This window comes from Scyliorhinus torazame, chromosome 8 (assembly GCF_047496885.1).
Source record: "Scyliorhinus torazame isolate Kashiwa2021f chromosome 8, sScyTor2.1, whole genome shotgun sequence".
NCBI lineage: Eukaryota > Metazoa > Chordata > Chondrichthyes > Carcharhiniformes > Scyliorhinidae > Scyliorhinus > Scyliorhinus torazame.
Genome location: NC_092714.1, coordinates 77,385,546 through 77,399,936, shown reverse-complemented (window position 1 = coordinate 77,399,936; position 14,391 = coordinate 77,385,546). Strand labels below are relative to the sequence as shown.

General features: G+C 51.0%; 1 protein-coding gene across 12 annotated transcripts in view; it reads right to left on the bottom strand.

The window, feature by feature from the left end:
• caska (calcium/calmodulin-dependent serine protein kinase a) overlaps positions 1-14,391 on the bottom strand; it is a 783,320-nt gene that overhangs the window by 71,704 nt on the left and 697,225 nt on the right. For 9 of the 12 annotated variants that reach the window (XM_072513849.1, XM_072513848.1, XM_072513852.1 and 6 more), the window contains one exon: positions 1,553-1,621. The exons of the other annotated variants lie outside the window; for them this stretch is intronic. In XM_072513849.1, coding sequence (XP_072369950.1) covers positions 1,553-1,621 — 69 coding nt within the window. The remainder of the gene's footprint in view (positions 1-1,552; positions 1,622-14,391) is intronic. 12 annotated transcript variants of the gene reach the window in all.

Genomic DNA, 14,391 nt, shown 5'->3' with positions numbered 1-14,391 from the left:
TATTTCTTCATATTCCCATTAGTTTCCTATCCCTTGCACTCCTCCAACTGAATGTGTAGATAGATGCCTGTTCTTGCATTTCTCCCAATGCAATTCCTGGATTGGCCAAAAGGAGGAAAATGAGAGTGACAAGGATTAATTTGTCTTTCAATTTCCTCCTCTAGAAAATGTATACTGGAAAAAATGATGCATGCAACTTGCACTTTAGTGCTCCTGGGTAATGGAGGGGATAATTAATCCACAGTTTACATATTCCTGATTGTTATCCAGGATATTGTGTAGGACAGGATCAGATACAGGTGTGATTTCCTCCATGCAGGAATAAGCCTGCTGGTGTTCTTTGTCTACATTCATACAGAAACATTACCACTTGATTGAGATTGATTGATCGGCACTTGTGGAACAGGAACTGAGCAAGGGATCAAGTGTATCTGCTCTGCCTTTTGGCTCAGATCTGGTATGTCTCTCTTGTGGGGACCATGAATTGGATTGAATTTGAATTTGAATTGGTTTTTGGAGCAGGCAAGGGGCTGGATTAAGGGTTCGCCCCTATCCACACTCTGAGCCCTGGCTTTGTAACTCAGAAAAAGTAATACCTTCAAGAAATGAAAAGGGCTGGGGAGAAAACTGGCAGAACATCGGAGGGTGAAAATAAGTTTGTAATCTGACAATATCTCACTGAGCATAGGAATCAGGAAAAAAACAGTAACATCCTAACTAAACTGCAGGATAACAGTTAGCAGCTGATGCATCAGTTATCATATCAGTTATTTTGTTAAAATCATTGTGATGACTCAAATGTGTTCTTCTTGTCCTGCAGAGCTCTGCCTGCCAATTTTACAAATTTAGTCAAAAGTTTACTGTGTCCCCTTTTAGGCAAAATAAATTATGAAAATTTTGCAACAAACAAGCACATACATCTTATATGATTGACGTTCTTCCAGGAAAGCTCAATGCTGGTAAGATAAGAACTTGTGTTGAAAATGTACTAACAATCCCATATTCTTCATTGTTAATAGACAAAAAATGATCTGTAGCATTGAGTTGCCAGGCCAGGCTTCAGCTTCACACCGTAATGTGCATGTACCACGGCAGCAGTGGGCACACCAATTTGAGAACTCAGATAGCGGAAACCAAATCATACTTCTCAGAGCTCTCGTGTGAACCATGCATTTAAAGACTTTGCTATGATGCTGCACCAACTTTTAATTGGCCACCATCATTACACAAATTATTTCTCTTAACTTCTCCCACCTCATTTTTGCCCTTTTTCATAAACAATCCAAGTGTAAAGGAATCTTTCCAGTTACTGATTTTGCCAATGCCTCTTGGTGGCAAGATTCATTGGTAACTGATCCATAGTTGAAAACTGGTCTTCATAAATCACCAGGAAACAAATGATATTGCGAATGGCTTCTTTGCCCGTGACATTAAAAACTGGCAGAACTTTACTGTAAGAAAAATTCTTTGGTACAGAGGTACCGGTCAACACTAACACAATTATGTCACTGGCAACAGAACTTTGGATTTGTGTTGTAAATGTAAGCCTTACCGAAACAGAATTATAAGTGCTGCTATAGCCGTTAGCTGGGGATTGTCTGGATGTGGAAGGGGAATCTCTCTGCAACGAGACAGAAGGTTCAGTAGCACCGTATATACACAACTGCAAACATGTCAGAATTTTATACACTTGTTTTAAAGAACAGAGTGAGGATCAATTCAATTGTTTCTAAACAGGAATCATTTGGTCAATTGTTTTCATGCATGTTAGTAATGGAATAAAGCTTTTAGTTTAAACAGATTTTTCAAAAATACATTTGGAATTGAATAGCTGCCTAGTTAAGTTATGTTTCACAATCACTGTTGTTCTAAACTAAAAGCTTCTATTTAAAAGCTTACTTACATGATGTGTACAACTTTTAGAGGGCTTGATCGGGTAGCAGCTGAGAGGCTGTTTTTGCCTGGTTGATAGGGGTCACAGTCTCCCAAGAAGGGATCAACTTATTTAGGACTGAGGAGGAGGAGGAGGAATTTATTGACTCAGTTTTTGAAATTGTCAGACGGTTATGGAAGCTCAGTCATCAATGAATTTCTGAACACCAAGGGAATCAAGGGTTATGGGGAAGTGCTGCTAAGAAGACTGGATTTTATTGAATGGCAGGGCAGGCTCGAGGGACATGTGGATTATTCATGCTCCTATTTTGTATGTTCTCATTTAAATCAGGATCAAATCTGAATTCAAATATGGAGCAGAAATACATTTACAATAATTCAGAAAGATTAAATCAGGTTAGTAGTTCTCATGGGAATTCTTCTATATCAGGAAATGCTGGCACAGAATTTCTATCATATCTAGTATACAGTATCAAGTTCAAGGGGGTAAAAGTTGCATAGTTCATAAATAATAAAATTATGAGTTGGTTATTTTAATACCAAATCCAAGTTGGAATATCAAAAACGAATGGTACAAAAATCAAATTGCCCAAATCCTGATACAAATCCTGCTCATAAGTCATTGTTATATTTTCCAAGCTTTTTCTTTTGAGTCATGCATACAGAAGGCAGTTTATATCTGTGCCCAGTGAGTGCATCAAATTCCACTGACTCCAATGCAGTTACAATTGTGTGCCACAAGGGTCCAATTCTTTTTTTGAAGATGTTTTTATCATAATTTTAACCATTTTTATGCAAAGCATATATACTAACTCAGAATAACAGTCAAACAGTAAGAACCCCCCCTTCCCTTTACGGTACTATAACCTCACCCCTAAACCCCCCAACCCTAACAGCTAACTGTGACTAACTCTTTAAAATTCATTATAAATGGCCGCCATCTATGGTAAAACCCTTTCACTGGCCCTCTCACGGTAAATGTGGATTTGTCGAGGTGTAAAAACTCCATCAGCTCACCCAGCCATGCTGAGGCACTTGGCAGTGTAGTTGACCTCCAGCCCAAGAGGATCCGCCTCCTTGCCACAAGTGAGGCAAGGCCAAAATGTCTGTCCCACCCATGTCCGGAACTCTTGCCATCCGAAACACTAAGAATCGTCACCAGTGGGCAAGGCTACAACCTAATGCCCAGGATTGCCGACATAGTGGCCCCTTCGAACACCGCACATCTATCATCCACCCCTTCAAAAAAACCAACTCATTCTAGCCTTTGTGAGGTGTGCTCGAAACAATATTTTTAGCTGGATGAGACTCAGCCTCACACAAGATGAGGTCACATCCACCCTCCTCGGTGCCTCACTCCAAACCTCCTCTTCCAAGATCGGCCCCAGCTTCTCTGCCCACTTTGCCTTCACACCCCAATTGAGAATGTCTCCTCCTCCACTGTCCGCTGGTATATGCCTGAAGTACTGGTCACCTCTGACCCGGAGCAGGGTAAATTCCGCTCGAGCAAGGCAGAAGACTGCTTCACTGGTCAGGTTGTAAAATTCCTTTTGATCCATCTACGCACCTGGAGATACCTGAAACAATCAGCATCTGGAAGTCCATGTTTCTCCTTCAGTTCCCCCAGGCGAGCGAACTGACCCTTTAAAAACAAATATCCCACCTTCTCCAACCCCTTTTCCTTCCACTCCCTAAATTTTACATCCAAACTAGCACACTCAAATAACTGATTTTCACAGATGGGAGCTAGCCTTGAGGCAGCCTTCAAATTGTTGAAGGAAATGTTGACGGAATTGCCTCCAAATTTTTTAAGTGGCTACTACCACCGGGTTAGTTGAATGTTTCCTTTCACCACCGGGAGCAGAGCCATTACCAATGCCCCCAGGCTTGCCCCCTGACAGACTCCGCCTCCACCAGGACCCACAGCTCCTCCGATTCTCCGCATTGCTCTAGCACTTTTTCAGCATCGGCGCCCCAATAGTAATACTGAAAGTTTGGCAAGGCCAAGCCCCCGACTTGTCTCTCCCTCTGGAACACCGTCCTCCTGATCCTCGGGCTTACCCGTCAAATAAACCCAGTCCAAGTCGGTCGATCTCTCTGAAGAATGCAATAGGCAGGAACACTGGGAGGCACTGAAAATAAAAATATAAATCTCGGCAAGATATTCACCTTAACCGATTGCATTCAGCCCGTCAAGAATAGGGGGAGACCATTCCACCTTTGCAAGTCTGCTTTAACCTTCCCCATTAGACTTGTGTAATACAGCTAAGGAGGGTAAAGGCGTGGTCTATGAATATAGGGAAAAAGTCAGCAGGATGCTGGCGCGTCAGCTGAGGAAACAGGAGGCGGCGAGAGAGATTGGGAAAGTAAAGGATTACAGGGGGGGGGTGGTGGTTTTGGATCCGGAGGTGGTGAATGATGTGTTTCGGGAATTTTACAATAGATTGTGTAAATCGGAACCCCCAGCCAGGGAGGAGGGTATGAAGCGATTCCTGGGGGGGCTGGAGTTCCCGAGGATAGATAAGGAGTTGGTGGAGGGTCTGTGAGCCCCAATTGGGCTGGGGGAGGTTATAGATGGGTTAGGGGGCGATGCAATCGGGTAAGACCCCAGGACCTGACGGATACCCGTATGAGTTTTATAAAAGTTTTCCGGGCTGCTGGGGCTGCTCCTGGTAAAGGCTTTTAATAAGTCCACGAAGCTGGGTGTGCTCCCCCCAACGTTATTGCAGGCATCTATTTCCCTTATTTTGAAGCGGGATAAGGATCCGGAGAGTTGTTGGTCGTATCGGCCGATCTCCCTGTTGAATATGGATGCGAAATGGCTGGCAAAGATCTTGGCCACACGTATAGAGGATTGTGTTCCGGGGGGAATAGAGGAGGACCAGACGGGATTTGTGAAGGGATGACCAATATTTGAAGGCTCCTAAATGTGATAATGATGCCTGCAGAGGAGCGCGAGGTGGTGGTCGCCGTGGACGCAGAAAAGACTTTGATCGGATGGAGTGGAGGTACCTGTGGGATGTCCTGGGAAAGTTTGGATTCGGGCAGGGATTCGTTGATTGGGTCCGATTGTTATATCAGGCATCGGTGGCGAATGTAAGGAACAACCAGGTTCGATCAGAGTATTTAAGTCTGTACAGGGTGACAAGGCAGGGGTGTCCAGTCGCCCCACTACTGTTTGCCCTGGCCATTGTGCCTTTGGCAATAGCGCTGAGGGCATCGAATATTTGGCAGGGGATAATGATTTTAATAAAATAACAGACCCGTTGGGGGGGGATTGCAGAGTGATTGAGCAAATGAAAGGGGGCTTCCGTAGGTGGGACATGCTCCCGCTAACATTGGCAGGGCGGGTACAGACTGTGAAGATGACAGTTCTCACGAGATTGTTGTTTGTGTTTCAGTGTCTTCCAATCTTCATCCCTAAGGCATTTTTTAGGAAGGTGAACGCAGCGATCTCAGGTTTTATATGGGCCGGGAAAGCCCCGAGGGTGAAGAAGATCCTTCCTGACTGGGGTGGGAGGCTTGGCCCTTCCGAACTTTATTATCTACTACTGGGTGGCCAATATTTCGATGGTTAGGAAATGGGTAGTGGGGTAGGGTTCGGTGTGAAAGCGAGTGGAGGCGGCATCTTGCAAGGGCACGAGTCTGGAGGCTCTGTTAACGGCACCTCTGCCATTCTCGCCGGCATGGTACTCCACAAGCCCATTGGTAGTGGCAGCCCTGAGAGTGTGGGGGCAATGGAGGCAGCATATAAGGCTGGAGGGGGCGTCGGTGTGGTCACCGATCTGTGACAATCACCGTTTCGCTCCGGAGGGGCTTGACGGGGGCTTTAGGAAGTGGAAGAGGGCAGGGATTGAGAGGTTTGGAGATCTCTTCATTGAGGAGGGTTTCCCAAGCCTGGAGGAGCGAGAGGAGGAGTTTGAGTTGCCAGGTGGGAATGGATTTTGGTACCTGCAGGTACGGGACTTTGTCCGGAGCAGGTTCCAAGCTTCCCGCGCCTCCCTCTAAAGGGACTACAGGGTTGGGGAGGTGAGGGTCTCGGAAATATATAAGGAATTGATGGAGTGGGAAGGAGAGGTGAAGAGGAAGTGGGAGGACGAGTTTGGAGGGGGGTTGGAAATCGGGCTATGGGAGAAGGTCCTGAGAAGAGTCAATGCATCCTCGTCGTGTGCCAAGCTTAGCCTGATCCAGTTCAAGGTGGCCCACAGAGTTCATATGACTGTGGTCCGGATGAGTAGGTTTTTTGAGGAGGTGGAGGACAGGTGTGGGCGGTGCGGGGGAAGTCCGGTGAATCATGTACATATGTTTTGGGCGTGTCCGAAGCTGAGGGGATTGTGGCAGGGATTCTCAGATATCATGTCAGAGGTCCTGGAAGGGAGGGTGACTCTGAGTCCAGAGGTGGCAATATTTGGAGTGTCGGAAGATCCGTGAGCCCAGGGGGAAGGGGTGGTGGCCTGGAGATGGATTTTGCTGGGATGTAGGGACTCGGAGCCTCCAAATTCAAGGCGTGGGTCAGTGACATAGCAGGGTTTCTCAGGCTAGAGAAGATTAAGTTCGCCTTAAGGGGTTCAATACAGGGGTTTGCTCGGAGGAGGCAGACGTTCATCGACTTCTTTAAGAAAAACTGACGGTCAACAAGGGGGGGGGGGCATGGCAGTGAATCTAATATATGGGTAGCTAGGAGTTGGGACGGGGGGTGGGGGGGGGGGGGGGAAGTTGGGTATGTTACTGGCGGGTTTTTGCGTGTGTCGGACAGCTCTGTTGTTTAGAATGTTAAAATGTTGGACTTCCGGTTGTGGCGATGCAGAGCAAAGTCGCACGTTCGGCAGATCCCGCTTGGAACGGACTTTTGGACTCTTTTCAGGGCCCCCAACGGAATTTTTTCAACATTTCCCGGTGTGGGAAGAAGGCTGCAACATTCCCCCGACAGTGTCTGGCTTGGACCAGGAGCGGGGCGACTAAAAAACTGGTGGTGAACCCAAAGAAAGTGTGAGGGAAGAAGAGCAAGATGGCGGCGGGCGGGGACCAGGCAGCGTGGATGCAGTGGGCGCAGGAGCAGCAGGAGGTTATCCAGCGCTGCTTCAGGGAGCTCAAAGCAGACCTGGTGGAGCCGATGAAGGCTTCTATCGATAAGCTGGAGACCCAGAAGGCCCAGGGGGTGGCGATCTGCGAGGTCCGACAAAAGATCTCCGATAACGAAGACGAGATCGTGGGCCTAGCGGTAAAGGTGGAGGCGCATGAGGCACTCCACAAGAAATGGCAGGAACGGTTCGAGGAGATGGAGAATCGGTCGAGGCGGAAGAATCTGCGGATCCTGGGCCTCCCGGAGGGGCTGGAGGGGTCGGACGTGGGGGCCTATGTGGTCACCATATTAAACTCGCTGATGGGATTGGGGTCCTTCCAGAGGCCCCTGAAGCTGGAAGGGGCCCATAGAGTGCTGGCGAGGAGGCCCAAGGCGAACGAGCCGCTGTGGGCGGTGCTTTATCATAGATTATCATAGAATTTACAGTGTAGAAGGAGGCCATTCGGCCCATCGAGTCTGCACCGGCTCTTGGAAAGAGCACTCTACCCAAGGTCAACACTTCCACCCTATCCCCATAACCCAGTAACCCCACCCAACACTAAGGGCAATTTATCATGGCCAATCCACCTAACCTGCACATTTTTGGACTGTGGGAGGAAACCGGAGCACCCGGAGGAAACCCACGCACACACGGGGAGGATGTGCAGACTCACCACAGACAGTGACCAAAGCCGGAATCGAACCTGGGACCCTGGAGCTGTGAAGCAATTGCGCTATCCACAATGCTACCGTGCTGGTGCGGTTTCATCGGTTCGCTGATCGGGAGTGTGTGCTCAGATGGGCCAAGAAAGAGAGGAGCAGCAGGTGGGAGAACGCGGAGGTTCGAATATATCAGGACTGGAGCGCAGAGGTGGCGAAGAAGAGGGCCAGGTACAACCGGGCGAAGGCGGTGCTGCACAGGAAGGGGATGAAGTTTGGCATGCTGCAGCCGGCGCAACTGTGGGTCACCTCCAAGGACCGGCACCATTATTTTGAGTCCCCGGAGGAGGCGTGGGCCTTTGTTCAGGCCGAGAAGCTGCACACAAACTGAGGGTCGGGATGGGTGGTCGGGGATTGCTGTTGGTGTGTTACATTTTGAGGGGGGGTTCTTTGCTCTTTTTTCTTTTTGATTCGGTGTGGGTGGTTAGGGTGGGTTGGGCACTGTCTTGGTTGAGTCTGTCGGGTGGGCTCTTGGAGGGGGGCAAGTAAATGGAGTAGGGGTGGCTGGCCGGTAGGGGGATGGGGCCCCGCGGCGGAGGGTGAGGCCCGAGTCGGGGGTGAGGGGACTGGGACTGTAAAAGGAGCTGCGTCAAAGGTGGCGGGGCCGGGCAGGTGGAAAGCGTGGGCTTTTTCCCGCGCTGAAGGCTGGAGGGGGCTGGGAAGCGAGGGTTGTTTCCCGTGCTTGGGATGGAAGGGGGAGGCGGAGAGCCTGCTGATGGGTAATGGAGGAGGAGAGGATGTCCCACAATGGGAGGAGTCGAACGAGAGGCGGGAGTGGCCAGGGTCAGCTGATTTGCGGGAGTGCAATGGGGGGAGCAAAGCAGCTAGGAGGGGTCCTAGCTGGGGTGGGTGGGTGGGGAGGAACTGGGTTGCTGCTGGTATGGTCAAGGGGGAGCTGGAGCGAGTAGAGGGGGTTGGGACAGGGGTCTGCCGCTGTGGGGAACGGGCCGGGCGTGGGGTGCGGGCGCGTGGCTGGCCGAGGAGGGATTATGGCTAGTCGGCGGGGGAGGGGGGCGGGTAGCCTCCTGATCCGCCTGATAACCTGGAATGTAAGGGGACTGAACGGGCCGGTCAAGTGGGCCTGGGTGTTCGCGCACCTGAAGGGGCTGAAGGCGGATGTGGTCATGCTCCAGGAGACACACCTGAAGGTGGCAGACCAGGTAAGATTGAGAAAGGGGTGGGTAGGTCAGGTGTTTCATTCGGGGCTGGATGCCAAAAATCGGGGGGTGGCGATCTTGGTGGGAAAGAGGGTGTCGTTCGAGACGTCGAGCATTGTGACAGACAATGGCGGCAGGTATGTAATGGTAAGTGGTAAGCTGCAAGGGGAGAGGGTGGTGCTGGTCAACGTGTACGCCCCAAACTGGGACGATGCGGGTTTTATGCGGCGCATGTTGGGTCGGATCCCGGACTTGGAAGTGGGGGGCCTGATAATGGGGGGGACGGGACTTTAAAACGGTGTTGGATCCGGCACTGGACCGCTAAAGTGCTGAGGGGGTTTATGGACCAGATGGGAGGGGTGGACCCTTGGAGATTTGCAAGGTCGGGGGCTAGGGAATATTTCATTCTTCTCGCATGTTCATAAGGCCTATTCCCGGATCGACTTTTTTATTATGAGCAGGGCGTTGATAGCGAGAGTAGAGGATACCGAGTACTCGGCGATAGCCATTTCGGATCACGCCCCGCATTGGGTAGACCTAGAGCTGGGGGAGGAGAGGGACCAGCGCCCATTGTGGCGCATGGAGGTGGGGCTGTTGGCGGACGAGGAGGTGAGTGGGCGGGTCCGAGGAAGCATAGAGAGATACTTAGAGGCCAACGATAACGGGGAGATCTGAGTGGGGATGGTCTGGGAGGCGCTGAAGGCAGTGGTTAGGGGACAGCTGATCTCCATTAGGCCCACAAGGAGAGGAGAGAGCAGAGGGAGAGGGAGAGGCTGGTGGGGGAGATGGTGAGGGTAGACAGGAGGTATGCAGAGGTGCCTGAGGATGGACTGTTGAGGGAGAGGTGTAGCCTCCAGGCCGAATTCGACCTGTTGACCACCAGGAAGGCGGAGGCGCAGTGGAGGAAGGCCCAGGGGGCGATTTATGAATATGGGGAAAAGGCAAGTCGGATGCTGGCGCATCAGCTTCGGAAGCGGGACGCAGCTAGGGAGATCGGGGGAGTTAAGGATAGGGGAGGGAGTGTGGTGCGGAGTGGGGTTGGCATCAATGGGATCTTCAGGGACTTTTATGAGGAACTGTATCGGTCCGAGCCCCCACTGGAGGAGGGAGGGATGGGCCACTTTCTGGACCAATTGAGATTCCCGAAGGTGGAGGAGGGACTGGGGGTGGGATTAGGGCCCCCGATTATCATAGAATTTACAGTGCAGAAGGAGGCCATTCAGCCCATCGAGTCTGCACCGGCTCTTGGAAAGAGCACCCTACCCAAGGTCAACACCTCCACCCTTGGGCTGGAGGAGCTGACCAAAGGGATAGGGAGCATGCAGGCGGGGAAGGAACCGGGGCCGGACAGTTTCCCGGTCGAATTCTACAAAAAACATGTGGACCTGTTGGCCCCATTGCTGGTTAGGACCTTCAATGAGGCAAGGGAGGGGGGGGCTTTGCCCCCGACGATGTCCTGGGCACTGATCTCCTCAATCCTGAGGCGGGACAAGGATCCCCTGCAGTGTGGGTCTTACAGGCCGATTTCGTTGTTAAACATAGATGCCAAGGTGCTGGCGAAGGTCTTAGCCACGAGAATTGAGGACTGGGTGCCGCAAGTGATCCACGAAGACCAGACGGGGTTCGTGAAGGGGAGGCAGTTGAACGCGAATGTGCGGAGGCTCCTGAAGGTTATTATGATGCCGGCGAGGGAGGGGGAGGCGGAGATAGTGGTGGGGATGGACGCTGAGAAGGCCTTCGATAGGGTAGAGTGGGGGTACTTGTGGGAGGTGCTGAAGAGGTCCGGGTTTGGGGAGGGGTTAGTCAGGTGGGTTAGGCTGTTGTACGAGTTCCCGATGGCGAGTGTGGCCACGAACAAGAGGAGGCCTGAGTACTTTTGGTTGCATCGAGGGACGAGTCAGGGGGTCCCCTGTCCCCCCTGCTCTTCGCACAGGCGATTGAACCCCTGGTTATGGCACTGTGGGAGTCAAGGAACTGGAGGGGGTTGGTGCGGGGTGGGGAGGAGCATAGGGTGTCACTTTATGCAGACCACTTGCTGCTATATGTGGCGGACCCGGTGGGGGGAATGCCGGAGGTAATGAGGATCCTCAGGGAGTTCGGGGATTTCTCAGGGTACAAGCTCAACATGGGGAAGAGCGAGTTGTTCGTGGTTCACCCAGGGGACCAGGAGAGGGGGATTGGTGAGCTCCCACTAAAAAGGACGGAGAGGAGCTTCAGGTATTTGGGGTCCAGGTGGCCAGGAGCTGGGGGGCCCTGCATAGACTTAATTTCACGAGGCTAGTGGAGCAAATGGAGGAGGAGTTTAAGAGGTGGGACGCGTTGCCGCTGTCCCTGGCGGGTAGGGTGCAGTCAGTTTAGATGACGGTGCTCCCAAGGTTTTTGTTCCTGTTCCATTGCCTCCCCATTCTTATCCCGAAGGCCTTCTTTAGACGGGTCAACAGGAGCATAACGGGATTTGTGTGGGCGTGAGGGACTCCGAGGGTGAGAAGGGTGTTCCTGGAGCGGAGTAGGGATGGGGGGGGGCTGGCACTGCCCAACCTCTGTGGGTACTACTGGGCCGCCAATGTGGCGATGGTGCGCAAGTGGGTGATGGAGGGGGAGGGGGCTGCATGAAGAGGCTGGAGACGCCGTCTTGTGAGGGTACGAGTCTGGAGGTGCTGGCAATGGTGCCGTTGCCGCTCCCTCCAATGAGGTATAGTACGAGCCTGGTGGTGGCGGCTACCCTCAAAATCTGGGGGCAGTGGAGGCGGCACGGGGGGGGAGATGTGGGGGCCTCAGTGTGGATCCCAATACGGGGGAACCACCGGTTTGTCCCATGGAGAATAGATGGAGGGTTTTCGGGGTGGCACAGGGCAGGGATAAGAAGGTTGGGGGACCTGTTTGTGGATGGGAAGTTCGCAAGCCTGGGTGAGCTGGAGGAGAAGTATGGGCTCCCCCTGGGGAACACCTTTAGGTACCTACAGGTAAGGGCGTTTGCAATATTTGGGGTTGCAGTGGAGCCGGGAGTGCAGGAGGCGAAAGAAGCCGGTATTCTGGCCTTTGCGACCCGGGCAGCCTGGCGAAGGATTCTTCTTCAGTGGAAGGATGCGAGACCCCCAAGCGTGGAATGCTGGATCAACGATATGGCGGGGTTTATTAAATTGGATAAGGTGAAATTTGCCTTAAGGGGATCGGTGCAAGGGTTTTTCAGGCGGTGGCAACCGTTCTTGGACTTCCTGGCAGAACGGTAGACAATGGTCAGCAGCAGCAGCAACCCGGGGGCGGGGGGTGGGGGTGGGGGGTTCTATTTAATTTTTGTTTGTCTACACTGGGGGATCTGAGGGGTGTATATATTTGCTATGTTTACTATGTGTTAATTCGGGGTGTTAATTTATTATTTATGTATAGGGGAGAAGGGGGGCACGGGGGTTGTTTTATATTTAATTCTATTGGGTTCCTTTTTCATTTTGTTGTTGATACTTTGTGAAAACATCAATAAAAATTATTTTAAAAAAAAAAAATGTTAAAATGTTAAAATTATAAATGCCTCAATAAAATGTTTTCTAAAAAAAAAAACTTGTGTAATTCAGCCTCCAGAGATTCCCCCAGTCCCTTGCTATCTGGACTCCATAACACTGACATTTCCGGATCCCTAACACATAAAAAATCGTCGGTGTATACTGAAACCCCATCTGGACTCCCAAATACTGAAAATGACTTCCTGCTAGCCGGAAGGCCAACCCACCAAGCCCCCCTCTCCAACCTGGTGCCCCAACCACCAGTATTCACTCTTTCCTACATTTAGCTTATGGCCAGAGAAGGCCCAAAGTGCTTCAAAATCTCCATAACACTGACATTTCCGGATCCCTAACACATAAAAAATCGTCGGTGTATAGTGAAACCCTATTCTCCACCCAGCCTCTAACTGTTCCGTCCCAAGCTTTCGAAGTCCTCAGCGCCATGGCTAGTGGCTCTACTGCGAATGCAAACAGCAAAGGGGAAATCGGACATCACTGCCTGGTGCCCCTGTATAGACGGGAGGCTCAGAATTCACTTTGTAGTGCAAACACTGGCAAACATGGCCACATACAACAGCCGCACCCATGCTAAGAAGCCCAGTCCAAACCCAAAATTCTCTAGTACCGCGAACAGATAGACCAACTTTACCCCGTCGAACGCTCTCTCCGCATCAAGCGAAATATGATCTCCGGAACCTGGCCCTCCCCTGAGTTAAGTACCACGTTCAACAGTTGCCTCACATTTGCTGTCAACCTCCATCCCTTAACAAATCCAGTTTGGTCTTTGCCCACCACCTCACCGCCAGCACCTTAGTTAGAAGCTTTGCATCCACATTGAACAGGGAGATTGGATATGACCCGCAGTCTGCGGGTCTTTGTCCTTCTTCAGGAGCAAGGAAATCGATGCCTGCCCCAGCGTCTGTGGCAGAGCACATCTTTCCAAGGAGTCTCCAAACATCCCCAACAGTAAAGGGGCCAGCTGATCTGCAAATTTGTAATGAAATTCCACCGGGAATCCACCGGGCCCCCGGTGACTTCTCAGACTGCATCAATTTCAACGCCGCGGTGATCTCTTCCAACTTCCGTTAGAACCCTCTAGTTCTTCCCGTTAGTTCCTCCCCCACCCTTGGGAAACTCCAACTCCCCCAGGATCTCCATCATATCCCTCCCATCACGTGGCAGTTCAGACCTGTCTAACTTTTCATAGATGTTTCTAAATACTGTCATAATATACACCAGTATATCATGGTGCAGACACACACACAGATGGACACACAGCAAGACCAATCAACACACACAACACCGCAGCCAATCACCAGTTAGAGCACACTCATTATAAAGACATGGGGCATCAGAGTTCCCGCTCATTCGAGATGCAGCCTCCTACAAGGACAGAGCTTACAGCACAGATCTTCACCATGTGCTGAGTGCATAGACTGGTTCGGACAGGCATAGGTATTTAGTTTAATCTAACATCGTGTTAACCCACAGTGAAAGTATGTTCAACAGTTTCTAACTTAATAAAATAGTGTTGCACTATTTTAAGTGTTGGTGGCCTGTATGTGTTCCACGGATCCAGAGCACCCAACACATCATGATACCAGGAGTTTAGGGATATTAGAACTTCTTAGATCTACTTGCAAGTGACCTGCCTTCCACAAGCATACAGCCATCCTGCAAAATGGACAGCGTCCGCCCACCGCCGCCGCTCCGCATCACCGGTAACCTGGGGGCCAACTGGAAGATATTCAAACAACGCTTCCAGCTCGACCTGGAAGCCACAGACCGGGAAGATGCCTCGGACACCAAGGAGATCGGTCTCTTCCACGGCTGGGGAACATGCCATCCACATTTTCAATTCTCTCACCTTTGCTGATGATGAAGATAAATCAAAATTCAAGACGGTCCTCCTCAAGTTTGACACTCACTGCGACATCGAGGTGAATGAAAGTTTCGAGCGCTATGTATTCCAACAGCGTTTGCAGGGTAAGGATGAACCTTTCCAGTCCTTTCTCACCCACCTCCGCATCCTTGCGCAGTCCTGTAATTACGGGCCCACCTC